This window comes from Telopea speciosissima, chromosome 5, assembly GCF_018873765.1.
Source record: "Telopea speciosissima isolate NSW1024214 ecotype Mountain lineage chromosome 5, Tspe_v1, whole genome shotgun sequence".
Classification (NCBI taxonomy): Eukaryota; Viridiplantae; Streptophyta; class Magnoliopsida; order Proteales; family Proteaceae; genus Telopea; species Telopea speciosissima.
The window spans coordinates 160,642-176,461 of record NC_057920.1 but is presented as its reverse complement, the minus strand read 5'-3'; the positions used below and the strand labels follow the sequence as shown (position 1 = coordinate 176,461).

Here is a 15,820-nt window from a genome sequence, read left to right as displayed (position 1 = left end):
AAATTTTTTCATATATTTATTTAGTATAAAAAATTTATTTGTTTTTTTATCTTCCCCATTTTACAAGTATCAAAATTAGCATTTTTTTAAATATCTCAAAATATAATTTTAATCAGTATAAGATATTGATTCGGATTGGGAAGTTACACACTCACTTTAGGTGATTTTTTCTGGAAAGAATTGCCCCTAATTTCTACAATTACACTGACATGGATCGGCAGATGCGGCTGACTTGATATCGATTAATTAAACCATGCTTGGAAGTAGTTGCGTTTAGCATAATACAAGAGAGCGAGAGAAGAGAAGTACATATTTTGCAAGACGAAGGTAGGTTGGACCCCAAGGGGATTCAGATCTTCTACGGCCTTGAGAGTAGCAGTCATTGTTCGGATTCGGGTTCTTTGTAGCGCAACATGATGTGTAACGCACAATCCGTCGGCCCGTAGTGCTTGGGCACGCAGTCCAACACACAGGTTGCGTACCCAAACACTATGGGTCGTTGGATGTGCTCTACACGCCATGTCGCGCTATAGAGGAGCCCAATGCATCATTGTCCTGCCCAAGGTGTGAAAGTTCAGCCTGAATTTAACTGAATCAAACCTTTATCGGTTTGGTTTTGGGTTAGGGTTTTACAAAACTGGTAGAAATCAAAACTAAACCAGACCAATAGAATGCACCAATCGAAAATTGAAAAAAATGGGTTGAACTTGATAAAAACCAAGACCGGACCAATAGTAACCCGATAAGAAACCAAAACCTAAAAAAATCAGAAATTTTCCATTGATTTCTTTATATATACATCTAAAATAAAAAAATCAGACCAGATCAAACCTGGCAGTAGCTCGATTACAAGTCAATAACAAAAAAGTGATAAAAAACCAGATCAAATTGGACCAATACCTCCTTAATAGTTTGGTTTTGGTTGGCCCAGTAATAGATTGAAACCAAAATTTCTTTAACGGTTTGGTTGCGAATTGGCCTAGTAATAATCCGAAACTGATTCAACCCAACAAAAAATTAGACCGAACCAACCGATTGACACACCAATACCTTTGCCAGCTGAGCATGGTTTTAAAAGTTGGGATTGGATCGGGAGATCAGAATCGATGGAAGCCGATCATTGTCCAAAATCTAGGGTTAGGGCAATTTGGGAACCTATCCCTCTTGATTTTAGCCAATTCAGCCAAGAGTCAAGACCGATCCGATCCCGATCCCGATCTGATTCTGGGTTTTTAAATCCTGAAACTTAGCCAGCTGGCACATTCACATGAAAGAGTTGTGACACCTCAAGATGGGGTGCGTGTGAGAACTATGAGCTCCGTTTCAATGGTGATGATGATGGATATGGAGTTTTTGGCTGCTGTGGGTGGGTGTGGCTCCAAATCAAACACGACACCTACTCTTACAAATATGCCTAAAAATCCAACCATTTTCCGCACTCTCTCTTTCTCTCTTTCTCACTCTCACATCCACACTCGCACTGATCTACAGTATACACTCGACACACACGCTCATAGCAGAGCTTGAGGTTCTTCGTCAATGGAGCTACGTGAAGCTACTCTGTCTTGGTCAAACTCTATACTTACATCGTTTCACATTTCCCAATCCGTATCTGTAAGTAATGATTTTCTGTCCGTAAAATCCTTCGCTTGTGTAATTTTTCAAGGTTTTGCAATGTTTTTGATCTCTGAATCTACTTACTAGTTACTACCACCGTCGTGTAGATGTGTCGGACCAAGAAATTTACTGTTCTGTGTCTCGACAATGACAAAAAGGACGATGGCTCCACTGAATCTCAGAAGGTATGTTTTGGAGAATGTATTCTTGTGAATTGCGCGAATGCTTTCCTTTTTGGCGGGAAGCGTTTATTTTCCTCTCACAGTTCGTTGTTTGGCTCCTTTTTCTAGTTTTTTTTTATTTTTTATTTTTATTGTTTGTTTGTTTGTTTTATAGAACGTTTCTACTCGTCTCTCCCATGCTCTAGTTTATTAATTTTCTCTTGTGAATGTGTTTGATTTCCAACCCTTTCTTGGGCAGCAGTGCCACCCTGCACGGCCAATCCTAGTTATTGCATGTTCGGGCTCGTAGAATCCAATGGATTTGGGAATTACCCAAATAGTATCGGATTGGACTGCCTTTGTCTGCAACATGGAAACACTTGTATTCTCTCCCTATTCTGCTTTCCAGTACCATTTAGAAGTAGAAACTGTACCTAAACGGGTGAATGATACATTCTAGAATGTCCGCTAGAACAACGTTTATGAACTCTAAACTGCCAATGGTTGAATTAACTATTGAGTCATTCATGACTTTGCAACCTACCCCAACCCATGGTTCCAGGGACCCCAAAACACACATTTTTGAGTTTGTTGCTGGTAAAGTCCCTGATGTTCATGATGGACAAAAAAGTTTGATGAACACACAACTTCTGGGTTCTTCAAGTGCAGTTGCGGATCAACATGGACAATGTAGTAGGCACGGCGAAATTGAAAGGAAACAGGCAATCATAAAATGTTACTGATACGCCAAAAGCTCCGAAGCTGATGAAACGCATTAAATCAAGCCCTTTAACCTATCCCATACTAGGTTGGCCCAATCTAACGCCCATACACTAGACTAGACCCCATTAGGCATATAAAAGACCACCAAGCTTCCACAGTCGTCGGCGGCGGTGGCTCTCACTCTAAGCAACTTTCACTCTGGCGGTAGGTAGCCCTTTGGAAGCGGTTCCACTCTGCTCTAGGGTTTTTGCTTGGCGGCAAGTAGTCCTTTCTTGACGGCTTTCACTCTACTTCAGGTAACCCTTTCCTAGGTAGCTCTTTCCATGACTCGAACCCATGACGTGGTGTCCAGCTCTGATACCAAATGTTAGGTACTTGACTAATACACCAAAAGCTCTGAAGCTGATGGAACACATTAAATCAAGCACTTTAACCTATCCCATACTAGGCTGGCCCAATCTAACGCCCATACACTAGACCGGGCCCCATTAGGCACATAACAGAAAATCTTAACTTCCATGTATTGGCTTTATCTATCCAAGTATTCTCACTCAAATATGTTCGTCTAGCTGCTTCAAGTAAGTTTTGGCCCATACAATCCTGGTGCTCTATGTGGTCCACCTGTTGGAAACAAGCTGAAGAGATGTATACAGCATCACATATGTTGTGTAGAACCACAATCACAAATTTTGAACATGTCATGGATCCAAATGAAAGCTCAATCTCTTCATTTTTCATTTGGCCTATTCAGATAGAATGGCTTGGACTCCTTGGAGACATTACTGATGCCTTTCAATTCATTGCAGGAAAATCAGATGGTTGTATCGATAACAGGGGCGACAGGTTTTGTAGGTAGAAGATTGGTCCAAAGGCTGCATGCAGGTTATAGATGCTTTGCTTAGTCATAACATCTTATGAACATGTTTGAAAATTCTAAGGTTGATATGCAGACATTTGTATACCCCTTAATTGGGGTGACTCTTCCTATCTTCTGGAGTGGATCTGTGGAAGCGGCTTAGTTATCAGGTGAAATGGGTTTTTAATCCAAACTATAATACAGACTCAGAGACTGGACCAGCCCAGCAAGCTGGCTATAGTAATCCTGTTCTGCCAAAAAAAAAAAAGAAAAGTTCTGCCATTCTACTGACTCTAGGGGCATGTTTTCCACTGAAGCAACATAGAGGACATGAAATGTATTTTAGAAACAATTACCCTGAAATTTTAGAAGAAATTTATGTGTGATTTACTCAGAGAGATTGGTGTTGTGTTCTTGAAATTTCTCTTTTGTGGAGGACCATATGATTGAATCTTGGAGGATGTAGGAACAGATTATTTTGCCACTACTTTTCAATATTTGAGCCTATCTTTTCCTAAGTGATTTTTTAATCCATTTTCTGCCTTCTATGAGTATTGTTCTTCAATGTTCTTTCTGGTATTTTTGGCTCATCATTTGACATCTAGATTTTCATTGATGTTGTCTTCCATGGTTGACCTTAGAATAATTTCTAAATGTAGATAAATGCATCTAGATTTCTTTTCCTTTTGCCCATCAGTTATCTGGTGTTGGTCAATCTTCTTTCATTCTTCTGTTATTGCTGATCCAGACTTTAGATAGAAGTAACGACTGGGAGAACTTCTAGGTTGGAATAACTTGAGTGGCTGAGCAAAATATTAATAAGTTTTCCACTTCACCCAAAAAGGAGTGAGATTGTTTGGTTACTAGCACTGGATAAGGTTGGATTATGACCAAGGAGATCTTTAGCTGGCATCTGTATGTTATTGTTAGGAATGGCATTTATTTGTGTTAGATATCCAACTTGAAATGTAATATCTACACCTTTCATCTTTTGAACTGTACAGATTGTGCATATAGATAATTTTTTTGGGGCGCCAGCTAGTTGATGTATGACTGTCTTATATGGACTCAAGTTTTTCCTTTATGGTGCAGATAATCATCGTGTTCGTGTTTTGACACGTTCTAGATCAAAAGCACAATCAATTTTTCCTGGTAAGAAGGTAATGGCTGCTTATAATAATGTGTGCCTTCAGTGCTTTCGAGTTCTATTTTATAACTATTCGAATCACCTGCTATAAGAAGGCCATGAACTGAGGACAATCCATTTTCTAAAAATTTAGCCTTGCCAGCCAGCCACTTTATTGCATTCTTGCAGGACATCATATTTCTCTGGTTTTCAACTATTACTCATCTTATGTAAAATTTTCATGGATGTTTGCTTGTGCAACTACATCTTAAATATTGCAAAAATATGCAAAACTATTTTGGAAATATGTCCTATAATATATAATATGTATGTGCTTGCATGTTGGGTATTCCAGAGTTGCTTCTGGATTGCTCATATGAATGTCAGATGCAGACAGGTAAAATGCTATGGAAACTAGTGACAGTAAAAAGAAGAAGAAAGAAAAGTGGGAACTTCATTTGTTGAGGATATTTTTGTTGGTTTACTGTTTTTGACCTGTTTACTTCCAAACACTATCTACCTGTAACTGAGGGGTAAATGCCTCCTTTTTATATTCCAGATGCAAGTTTTCCTTTTAGATTTATTGGACATTTAAACATGAAGGCCATATCTATGTCTAGCACATATTCTGCACTTAAATGGTCCACCCAGGTGGAACCTGGGGTTTGTCCCTGCTGTAACTGGCGGCGGAGGTTTATTGTCATTGCATGCCAATAATTACATTTTCTTTAGAACCTCGTGTTGTTATGGAAGCCAGTGGGAGTTTTTTAACTGTCTTTAGATTCCTTTCCATTTTCTTTTCTAACATGTCTTGGCTCCTTTGTCTGCTTCGTGGTACCTGTTTAGTGCGGGACTTTCCAGGAATTGTAATTGCAGAGGAACCGGAGTGGAGAGATTGCATTCAGGGTTCAAATGCTGTTGTTAATTTGGCAGGAATGCCTATAAGTACAAGATGGTCTTCTGAGGTTAGTGAGATTAAATATTGACATATTCAACTGCCTGGTTTTTTTCCTGGGATACCCTTTCCCTCTCGTCCAGCATTGACAGCTCACTAGCATTATGTTTAATTCTTATGGTTTACACTTGGTTTTCATCATTTTTTTTTGGTGGGTGGGGGGGAGTAGGGGTACTCAATCTTCTTCTGTAATACTATATCTTTTATTACTAATACTTGCCACTTGATTGTGCTGACTTTTCTTGAACTATTTGAAGATGTTACTACTTACTTTTATTAGGAAAAGTTTGCCATGCGCTGATCAGATTCATGTCATGAAAATCCTGATAGCCGCAGGATGATGGGGTCAATTGCTCGTGGAAATTGGCTTGTGATTGTGTTTATGCCTTCCATAGGGGGTAAAAAGGGGAAAACTACTGTTCCATAAAGCATGCTGAAGAAAATTTCATATTTAAGAATTTGTGTAGGATGTTGCCTATTGAGTTGGATGTAGAACCATGTGCTTGCCCAATTTTTTCCATTTTGGAGAATATTCACCTTCATCAGATCTTTTTGTCTCTAAACTGAACATCTAAAAGTATGACAAGCTAGTTTGTCTTTTTCAACATAGTTGATGAAAATGATATAAAAAATGCAGAAGGTTGGTCCTAATATTTTTCCTTTCATATAAATAAAAGGAAAAAACACTATCCTATGCAACTTTGCACCAATACAATCAAGCCAATTTCTTTGATGAGAAGTGTTACCATTGGAATTTTTGGAAACCCTTTTTTTTCCCTATTCATGGAAGGAGACAATTTCTTTTCAATATTATACTTTGGCAGCAAATAGTATTAATAGAAGCCTCTTTTCTATATTGAAAAATTTCCTTCACAAGTTGGTTTACAATTAGATTCTGAGAAATTGGAACTATTCCATACCATCTACTAATCCTTGGAAAGAATGAGAATCTTTTGTTAGAAAATGAGAAAATTTTATGGGAAAAATTGAGGGGATTCCTTCCCACGCCCTTTCACATAATAAGCCGTGGGTCCACACTAACACTCTCTCCTGAGACAAAATGTGGGTCTTCTACTGAACGAATCTGTCTTTCGTTTTTGCATTGGTGCAGTTTCCCACTCTGCCATCTTGAGAAACCTCTGCCCAATTTTTATTTAACATTTTGTTGATTAGCTACTCATAAGGAAAGGCAGCTCAACATCCACCCAACCCTGTCATTGTGCATTACTAGCAATTGAGTTGGCATTTGCAGCTTCTCCTAAGTAGATGTTGGTTTTTTTAGTTGTCCAATATATTCCTTTGGCATTGTGTATCGCATTCGCCTCAAAATTTGCATTCTATTTGGAGTTCCAGTACAAGTGTACATGCTTGTATTTTTTTTTTTCAATTATCATGTGAAGTATTTTTCGAAGAAAGGGTGAAAACTTTGTATTAAATGTTTCACTCACTGCAGATCAAGAAGGAGATCAAGCAAAGCAGGATAAGCATTACCTCCAAGGTCACTGATTAGTTTTCTACTTTCAAATTTCACCATTCTCGAGAAACATTATTTTCTATGAAAAATATTATTTGCACAAAGATGACGACTCTTCATTTTTCCTTCTCTGATTATTCACTAAATTGCTAAAATCGATTGTTGAAGGTAGTGGATATAATAAATGGATCACAAGATGATGCCCGACCTGCAGTTTTTGTCAGTGCAACAGCCATTGGTTATTATGGTCTGTTTTCAACACATTATCTGTTTTTCTTTATTTATTGTTATGTTTGAGTATCGAGTCGAATCTTATCTTCAATCTTCTGTTAATATGTACTTCTGGAAATATGCTCATGCTTGAGCATATGTTTTCATTAGCACCATTAATTATACTGCATTGATACTGTCAACTATATATATATATTTTTTTATTTTTTAATCTTTGGGTACTAGGGGCAGAATGTTGGGCCGGCTATGATGTATGGGGCAGAATGCTGGGCAGTTAAAAAGTGTCATATTGAGAAGCTTTGTGTAGCAGAGATGAGGATGTTAAGATGGATGTGTGAAAAAACTAGGAAGGATAAAGTAAGGAATGAGCATATTAGAGCTGACTTGGGCGTTGCCCTGATCAATGACAAGCTCCGAGTGGATCGTTTGAGGTGATATGGTCATGTTCAACGGAGGCCTAGGGACGCCCCAGTAAGGAGGAGTGATATGATCCCGATTGAAAGGGCTAAAAGAGCTAGGGGCAGGCCTAAAATGACCATAGGAGAAGTTGTGAGGAAGGACATGCATAGTATAGGCCTTGTACCAAGTATGACCTCGGATAGAACCATTGGAGGGCAAGGATCCATGTAGCAGACCCCATCTAGCTGAGATGTTCCTGACTTGTTGGGCTGTGCCTCTTTCCTCTTACTTTCAACTCTCTTGTTTCATTTTTCTTTTATTTTACATCTTTCAGTTGTCAGTTTCAGTTTTTTCAGTTCTCATCTCATTTCCCACCCCTCTTTTCCCATATCTTCATTACCCCTTCTTTGTTGTTTAGACCTCAGTTTTACCTATTTTGTTTTGTTTGGATCCATGTAGCCGACCCCATTAATGGGATAAGGCTGTGTTTGTTGTTGTTGTTCAATCTTTGGGTACTCAACTCTTGGTTGGGTTATATGGTCTGTTTATATTTGTGGTAAAAGTCTATCCGTACTGTTTTGGGCCCCTTGTGAAGTTCGAAAGGGAATACAGAGGGAATGGATGACCATAGAATCTCCGTTCTGGGTAACTGTGAATTTTGTAAATTAATTGCTTAATCTAACATGTGGCAGCTCAGTTTGCACCTGGAAAAAAGTCATTAAGTGGCGCATTCCACCTGCACTCTTGTTGAGTTTCACAAAAGTATTTCACTCCACGCAGAATAAGCTTTTATAAAATGGTTGAAATGTCAACTTTTGAAAATGGTTTGACAGCTGATATTACAAAGCAAGTCAAGAATACAGTGGGCTATACAGAACTACAGAAGTCAGCCAGAAAATTTGACATGTGGTGGATCATGTCAGAATGGTACATAAAATTTTCCTGTGGCTCAATACCAGTGGCTTGGTTAGACAAGCTTCTAAGTGGCAGGGTCCATAAACCAAAGCTGTAAAAGCTAAAGGGGGTTGAGATTTCATTAGGATCATATGAAACAGACTCCAATCTCACTGGGTCCAAAGATTGCAGCCCAAATTAGCTAAAGAATCTTTCGCTGCATCTGTGATTAGCAGATTTTTTTTAAAATTAATGCATTATTAATAAAAAAATTTTAAAAATAGAGATACTAGTAGAATCTTCCAAAGGTAAAAATTCATCCAGTCTTCCCAAACCCATGCTACGAGTCCAGTGTCACAGGATGATGTTTCCTATGTTGAATGCAAGCATCTCTGAGTTATATTAAATAGTGTTTGTTTTTCTTTGCTTCTTCTTTCTAAATGGTTTCATTATTTTATTTCCCTTTTTCCACACTTTCAGGCAGTAGTGAAACTCAAGTATTTGATGAGCAAAGTCCGTCTGGAAATGACTACCTGGCTGAGGTACAGATCAGATTTTTTTTTTTTTTTGGGGGGGGGGGGGGTATATAGAAACCACAGCATTCTCTTTCAAACACATCATGAAAATTCACCTTTTTTATTTTAATCTTTAGCATTGCCTAGAGTAGTCCATGGTATTTTGTTCCACATTACAACATTATCTTGACAAGGATGCAAATTCCACAGTTCACTCCAATAGAATTTGGCGTGCTTGTATGGTGCAGAACATGACCTGAAAGAACATGAATCCTTTCTATGTTGGACAATTTTAAGTAGATCTTGCATGGGATCACCTTTGGGGCCAAATAACCAATTTAGATTGAGGGCATCTCAAATTACTGGGGTCAGCTGGGTCTATTTGGAAGAAACGAAATATCAGTTTCTGGATTCTTTTTTCCTGTTTCTCATTTTATGGATTTGTGACATTTCTATCGAGCCTTGAGAATTCAAGGATAGTAGATTATTTCCAGCTTATAGTTTGAATTCTACTAATATTGACATGGTTCTTTCTTACCTTTTCTGCTATTCTGGTGTTTTTTGATGAAGAAAATTATCATCTGACCACCTCAAAATTCACTTTTGTCATTTTCAAAACTATAATCCTTTCTCTCATCAAATTATCGTTCAGCACAGAAATCCTCATATCAACTACACAGAAAAGCAATCTGAGAAACGACCACTGTTGTCTGCCTTCTTTTCTTTGGGAATTTTTTTTCACAGAAGTTAATTTCAGGGTTGCAGTACAGATTCAATCTCTCTCTCTCTCTCTCTGTTTACATGTGGCAATGTTGTGTAAGTCAGGTTTGGTTTGCATGCAAAAACAGCTGCCTAGAGGAAGGACCAAATCATGTAGAGTGATTTGCCTTCCATGTAGATGTTGTGTAACATCAACATAATCTGCTGAACCAACTGAACAGCATGGACTGTTTGCCTTCTTTCATGGTCATGAAAATGTTTTTACTATTTGCTTGTTCATGGCATTCAATAATCCCATGCACCTTTTAATAATACACTGCATGGAATTTCAATCTTGTGAACGTTGAACAGTGAAATTTTTTGTTAGGTCGTGAAGAGATTAATAAATCCACCTTTTCCTCTTCTAATCACCTTCAGACCTGCTTTTGAAGTAATTCTCTGTGGTTGCAGTCCTAATGTTGTACTGGTTTGAAGACTCAAATCAGTAGCCAATAACAAGATCTTGTAATCAAAGGAAAGTTCAAGTTAGGGAAATATTAGATGTTAAAAATAGATGGTTGGTTAGGGCTGAAACTAGTGTCAAGTTTAACAAATAGGGAGGGGAATGTTTGCTGAAAATCTGAACCTAATCGGATGGTCAGATCAGCAGATATGGCTAAGTCCTAGTAACAATAGGACTAGGGGCAAAACAGTAAATTAACTAATGAAATTAGGGTTCAGAGGTTGAAGAAGGTTGATGGATTCAGACAGGGAAATAAACATATAATCAATAGCTAAACAAGTTCAGCAAATCAGAATTTGATTCAGGTATGAAATAGGTTATTAATGGAGAGAAGGGCAAAATAGAGATTTCACAGTAGCAGTCAATCGGATTGTCAGAATTGCCTGAATTTTGGATTGAGTTTCCCAATTAGGGTTCTTGAGATTCGATCAAAATTTCAACCAGATCTGATGGCTGGTTTGCTTAATCTCAAAAAAAGTGCATGCATATGATCTTCTAGAAAGATATGTTTCACTTAAATTGAACTGACATTGGACCAACATGGACCATGGTTATATTGAAATTAAACCAAAACAAAACATCAAAAATAAAAAGTAGGAAAAGTCCTCTATCTCTAGTGGTTTTTTTTTTTTTTTTTTTGGGGGGGTGTGTGGTTCTAGTTTGCATTTTTTTCCCTGTGAGATAATGCCATTGTCAACTGTTTATGAGACAAAAGAACTTTGTTTCTTATCTTATGCTAAGACATTCTTTATATCTGTATTCATTTATGTAATTTGTCAATTCAGGTCTGTAGAGAATGGGAAGCAAGGGCACTCAAAGTGAATAAGGAAGTTAGATTGGCACTCATTCGCATAGGTGTAGTTCTTGGAAAAGATGGTGGTGCATTGGGTATGGTTCTCCTCTTCCATTCCTCTTCCTGTCTCCCTTTGGAAAGTCAGCTTCTTCACTTTAAAGATTTACATGTGGCATGCCTAATTATATTATAAGAATAGTTGCAAAAATTAATCAAGAGTTTCCCCTTACCCTGAAACACTTTTGTAGTATTTGTTCACTGGAGAAGTGAAGCAAATGGTTGGTGCTTAATTTGATAGGAAGCACTTCAATCGGGTTTTGGTAGTATTGCTCTCAGTTTATTAGTTATGTAAACCAGGTAATACCACATATGTAGTTCTGCAAATTAACGGTAGATGATTGGTTGTGTAAAATGTTATTTTGACTGTCCTTTTATTGACTCTATGACTCTATGCTTTGAAGCTATCTGGTTCCATTTGGATTTCATTTTTTGTGGAAGTTTAATGAAAACAATAGGTTGAAATAAACATGGTCTCCTAGGGATTGTATAGACTATAGAATAATGAGTCACACGTATTGGCTGGTCAAAACCAAAGCATGAGTTCAACTTTTTTATTGTTTCTCTTTTTATTTTATTTTGGGTAATGACTGCTTGTCCTTTGTAGTTGCTTCACGGCTACCTCAGTTTTCCTCTCTTTTTTGCTTTCTAGGCATTGTAATCTTCTATTTGTGGAAAATGAAAATTGAGTTTCATGTTTACTATATTTGTGTTATCTATGTTTCATAGGAATTTTATGGCTGCACATTGTTTATCTGCATCAAATTACTAATTATGTATGGATTAACTTTCGCAATATTTATATATATTTTTGGTCTCAGGAATCAGGATCACTTAATTCTGATTCTATGTAGTTGGTACATGATGCAGCGAAAATGATCCCTCTTTTCATGGTGTTTGCTGGTGGACCTCTGGGCTCTGGAAAACAATGGTAATATACTCATTGTTAAACTCCCTGATGCTTTTAAGATGAGCAAATCTTTTCAGCTACTAAATGTCATGTTTGATTATTCCCTGCTTCGGGATTTGAGAAAACCTTGTAAAGTTGTTCAAAATGTCATTTTCTCTTTACTCTGCAATACTGCATATGGAAATGATCTTAGTGTTCTAATATACACTGTCTTCTTACTATTGCCTCAATGAATTAATTGTTCCCTTAAATGTGCAGGTTTTCTTGGATTCACTTGGATGACATAGTGAACCTTATTTATGAAGCTTTATCAAACCCATCTTATAAAGGTAACTGATTCTTTATAAAATAGTTCTGGTTGTGTAATTATCTGTCTTCAAACCAAACATGTTCAAAAAAGACAATACAAAAATTAAAAAAAGAAAAGAGGCTATGTAATGTGATTATCAAAGTAAAAGGAATCAAAATTATTATTTTTTTATTCACCGAAAAAAATATTAATTTTTTTTTTCCAATTCACAAAGCTTGTCTACTTACTAACTGCCCCCTCCCCCCCCCCCCAAAAAAAAAGAAAAAAGAGGAACCTCATATGTGGGCATGTCTTCACTCTGCCCTTCAACACAGGTGATCTTCTTCCTTTCCAATATCCTTTCAACATCTCCTATTTTTGCTGTGTCATTCCTCACTGGTGCATTAATTGGTCTTGCTCGCGTATTGGCAAAGCATCTCATTTCACTTTTCCTCATTTTATCACCAACTGGTTCTACTCCTAGGTTCTCTTGAGTGTGATGATCTCTGATTCTCTGAACACCCCATTCATTTGAGGTGCTAGCTGCATAAAAACATTGGTGGTCTTACAGCCATCTCACAATATTTAACCTTTAGATTTATAATTGAATGATTCATTCACCCGACACTCTAGAAGTTCTTCATTTCATCCACCTGTTCTGATTCTATAGGCAACATATTGTCAACATAGTTTGATTGGACCCAGATAATAAAAATGGTTGGTCTGTGTATCTGTTGGTCATCAATTTTAACTACTCCATTTCAATTTCTGTTTCTACTGGAAGTATCTATTCTGTTTTAGGCCATCTTAGCTTAGCCCTTCAATCTAAGTCTTCTCTTCATACGGTTTAACATGATTTATGCTTCATCTCCAGTCTCACCTACTAAAACTTTATTAGCTCTCCAATATGCAAGCTTTGCACCATAACTTCAAGACTTAACCCCATGTTAAGGTTGATGTGGCTTGTTTGTTAAGTAATGAATATATCAACCATTTCTTTATTTTCTGATCGCCTGGAAGGGACAAAAGAAACATCTTGTTCTTTCTTCAACAATTTCTGATCTCTAGTGGACCTCTCACTCTCTCAGTAGGATTCGAACCCAGATGAGTTTTGACCGTCTGTCAGAGAAAAAGTTTTTTTTTTTTTTTTTTTTTTTTTGGGGGGGGGGAGTGAAGAAATAAAATTATGTAAAATAAGAGGCATTGTTGATAGTGCATCTGTACATGATCAAGACCTACCTCTATTAGATCATGTCAACTGGTAGAAGCCTGATAAAGGCAGTCTTTTCCTTTTCCATTACCCCCCCCTTTTTTTATTTCTGACATTTCTTTGAGCAATACTGCCCTTGTTGCTGGTTTGCGTTGGATATGTTTTGATACAACAATGCTGGTGTAGCACGGTGTATTATTGTTCCATTACCCCAACCATAGTGGTAACCCACATGCCAATTCTTTATGTCAAGTTGGTGCCACCTCTTCTTTGAGTGGAGGCTATGGTTTGCAATTCTTGTTCATGGTTCCAGTGCCTAGTAGATGTTCTGGTTGCCATTGGTCCCTAAGATTCTCAATTTCTCCCCAAAAGAAATAGATGTTCATATCATTGACTGATTGGTATTGGACATTCAGTTCTTAGAACTTTGACATATGGAGCTTCTAATAATCATCTAAATATCAGGAGTTATCAATGGAACAGCACCAAATCCAGTTCGACTGGCAGAGCTTTGTGAGCAGTTGGGGCACATCATGGGCCGGCCCTCATGGTTGCCTGTTCCAGATTTTGCTCTCAAAGCAGTTCTTGGTGAAGGTGCCAGTGTTGTAAGTGCTGCTCTATGTCCCACCTCCTTTGTGAGTTTCTTCATTTCCATATATTGTTCTTCCCTCGTCTAAAATTGATTCCAGACTGAGCAGTTGTAGCCGTGATAAGTGTAGGTTTTGGAAGGGCAAAGGGTACTTCCTCAGAGAGCTAAAGAGCTGGGTTACTCTTTCAAATACCCCTTCGTAAAAGATGCACTGAAGGCCATTCTTTCATCGAAGAGCTGAAGATGACATGTTTATACTCGGTACACTTATTCTTTATTCTTTGTCTTGGAAAACATCAAACTTCTTCTAACTTTGAAGGCAGATCACTTATGTTTTCAGGGCTGTCAGATCAAGAGAAGCTGAGTAATGAGTATGTTTCTTTATATAGAAAATTTGGTCTTCGTTGGTTTGATTGAAGCAATTTGGGTAACCTTCTACCTTCATCAGTTCCAATATAAATGTTATCGCCGAAAAAAAAAAATGGTGGGGCAAAGGGTTGTTTGCCCTACCTGCTTAGGAAGGGGATCTTGCATCATGTGAACAAGTGATGTAGCTGCCCAAACCGTTAGAGAAGGACATGGTCTGTATTGGCCGCATAACAAATTTCACAGCTTAATTAAATCAAATACCCTCGTGTATTAGAATGCATCCTCATGTATGTGTATGCACGTCTACTGGTCTTCCTAGGTGTGTGCCGCCCAAGAAACTAGAGCTCAAATTGTGGTAACCCTGCTGTTGGGGAATCTCACCTGTGATCGCTCTAACACTAGCCACCTTTGGATGTACCAGAAAAGAAACCTGATAGTGAGATACCTTACTGGTCTTTATATGCCTAAGGCGCCTCTGCTACTAGAGAGAGTTTCAATGTGAACCACAGTTAAGATGCATTTTTTGTTGGGTTGTGGATGGATAACCACATCTTGATCCAAGGCAAGAAGAAAGGGGAGCGTCTTATACTGTTGAGATGGGCCACTGGATTATCTCAAATCAAAAGATTACCTAATCTAATGATAAAAGCAACCAAATCATCCCTATTTACTTGTGGAGTTCAGATAAGGTATAAAAAGGAAGGTTAAAAAAGGTTGCATTTTTCTGAATCTGACTTTGATGAATTAGAAGTTAAAAAAAAAAAAAAAATCCGCATGGCCATTTCGGAAATAATCTCTTAAATGTGCAAATTTAAGCTGTGTATGATATGCATTCTTAGAATGTATTCTAGGTCGATTTTATATTATTGGACGATAAAAACAACTATTTTAATTATTCGAGAATCCAAAATTGACCTAGAACACATTCTAAGAATGCATAACAAACACAACTTTAGTTTTGCCATGTATACAAGTGATGTGGTAAATCTGACTATTGGATTTTTAAAGGAATGATCTAAAGAGGTACAAGTTAGAAGTCTAATTTCAAATTCAAATTTTCATACTCCCATTTAATGCCACGAAAGCTCTTATATTTTTGTAATCCTTTGTTTTGCTACTTCAACTTGACATGAGCATGAGAACCTGGGGTCCACTTATCCACGATTTTTTTGCTTAATTTGACCTGTCTTGGGACATATCTTAGGGGTTTTTAAGGAGATTCTTTCTTTAACGGCTATGAAGAAAGCTAGGTTTGAAAAAAAAAGGGCATATACTTTAAGATGAAAGCTTTTTTGTGATCGACAATCCATGAGCAAATTCGATGAATGATTGTATTTGTTCTACCAAGAAAGAAACAACAATTATGATTGTTGGATTTCTTGGAATTAGTCCAAGTAGTCAAATGATAAATTTTACATAAATTCAGTCAT

General features: G+C 37.5%; 1 protein-coding gene across 1 annotated transcript; it reads left to right on the top strand.

The window, feature by feature from the left end:
- The first annotated feature begins 1,427 nt into the window (after positions 1 to 1,427).
- LOC122661446 (epimerase family protein SDR39U1 homolog, chloroplastic) lies at positions 1,428 to 14,443 on the top strand. Its single transcript, XM_043856829.1, has 13 exons — positions 1,428 to 1,614; positions 1,725 to 1,802; positions 3,308 to 3,383; positions 4,450 to 4,509; positions 5,330 to 5,448; positions 6,892 to 6,936; positions 7,081 to 7,159; positions 8,917 to 8,978; positions 10,959 to 11,061; positions 11,894 to 11,954; positions 12,192 to 12,262; positions 13,898 to 14,037; positions 14,152 to 14,443. The coding sequence occupies exons 1-13, from the start codon at positions 1,540 to 1,542 to the stop codon at positions 14,260 to 14,262; spliced, it is 1,080 nt and encodes a 359-aa protein (XP_043712764.1). The 5' UTR covers positions 1,428 to 1,539; the 3' UTR covers positions 14,263 to 14,443.
- Positions 14,444 to 15,820: the final 1,377 nt, after the last annotated feature.

Bases quoted from the DNA above. Each gene is read 5' to 3' on its own strand.
- LOC122661446 (XM_043856829.1), top strand. From the start codon at position 1,540: ATGGAGCTACGTGAAGCTACTCTGTCTTGGTCAAACTCTATACTTACA. The intron at 1,803-3,307 runs GTATGTTTTGGA...AATTCATTGCAG, and splicing joins GCTCCACTGAATCTCAGAAG to GAAAATCAGATGGTTGTATC. The intron at 5,449-6,891 runs GTTAGTGAGATT...CACTCACTGCAG, and splicing joins GTACAAGATGGTCTTCTGAG to ATCAAGAAGGAGATCAAGCA.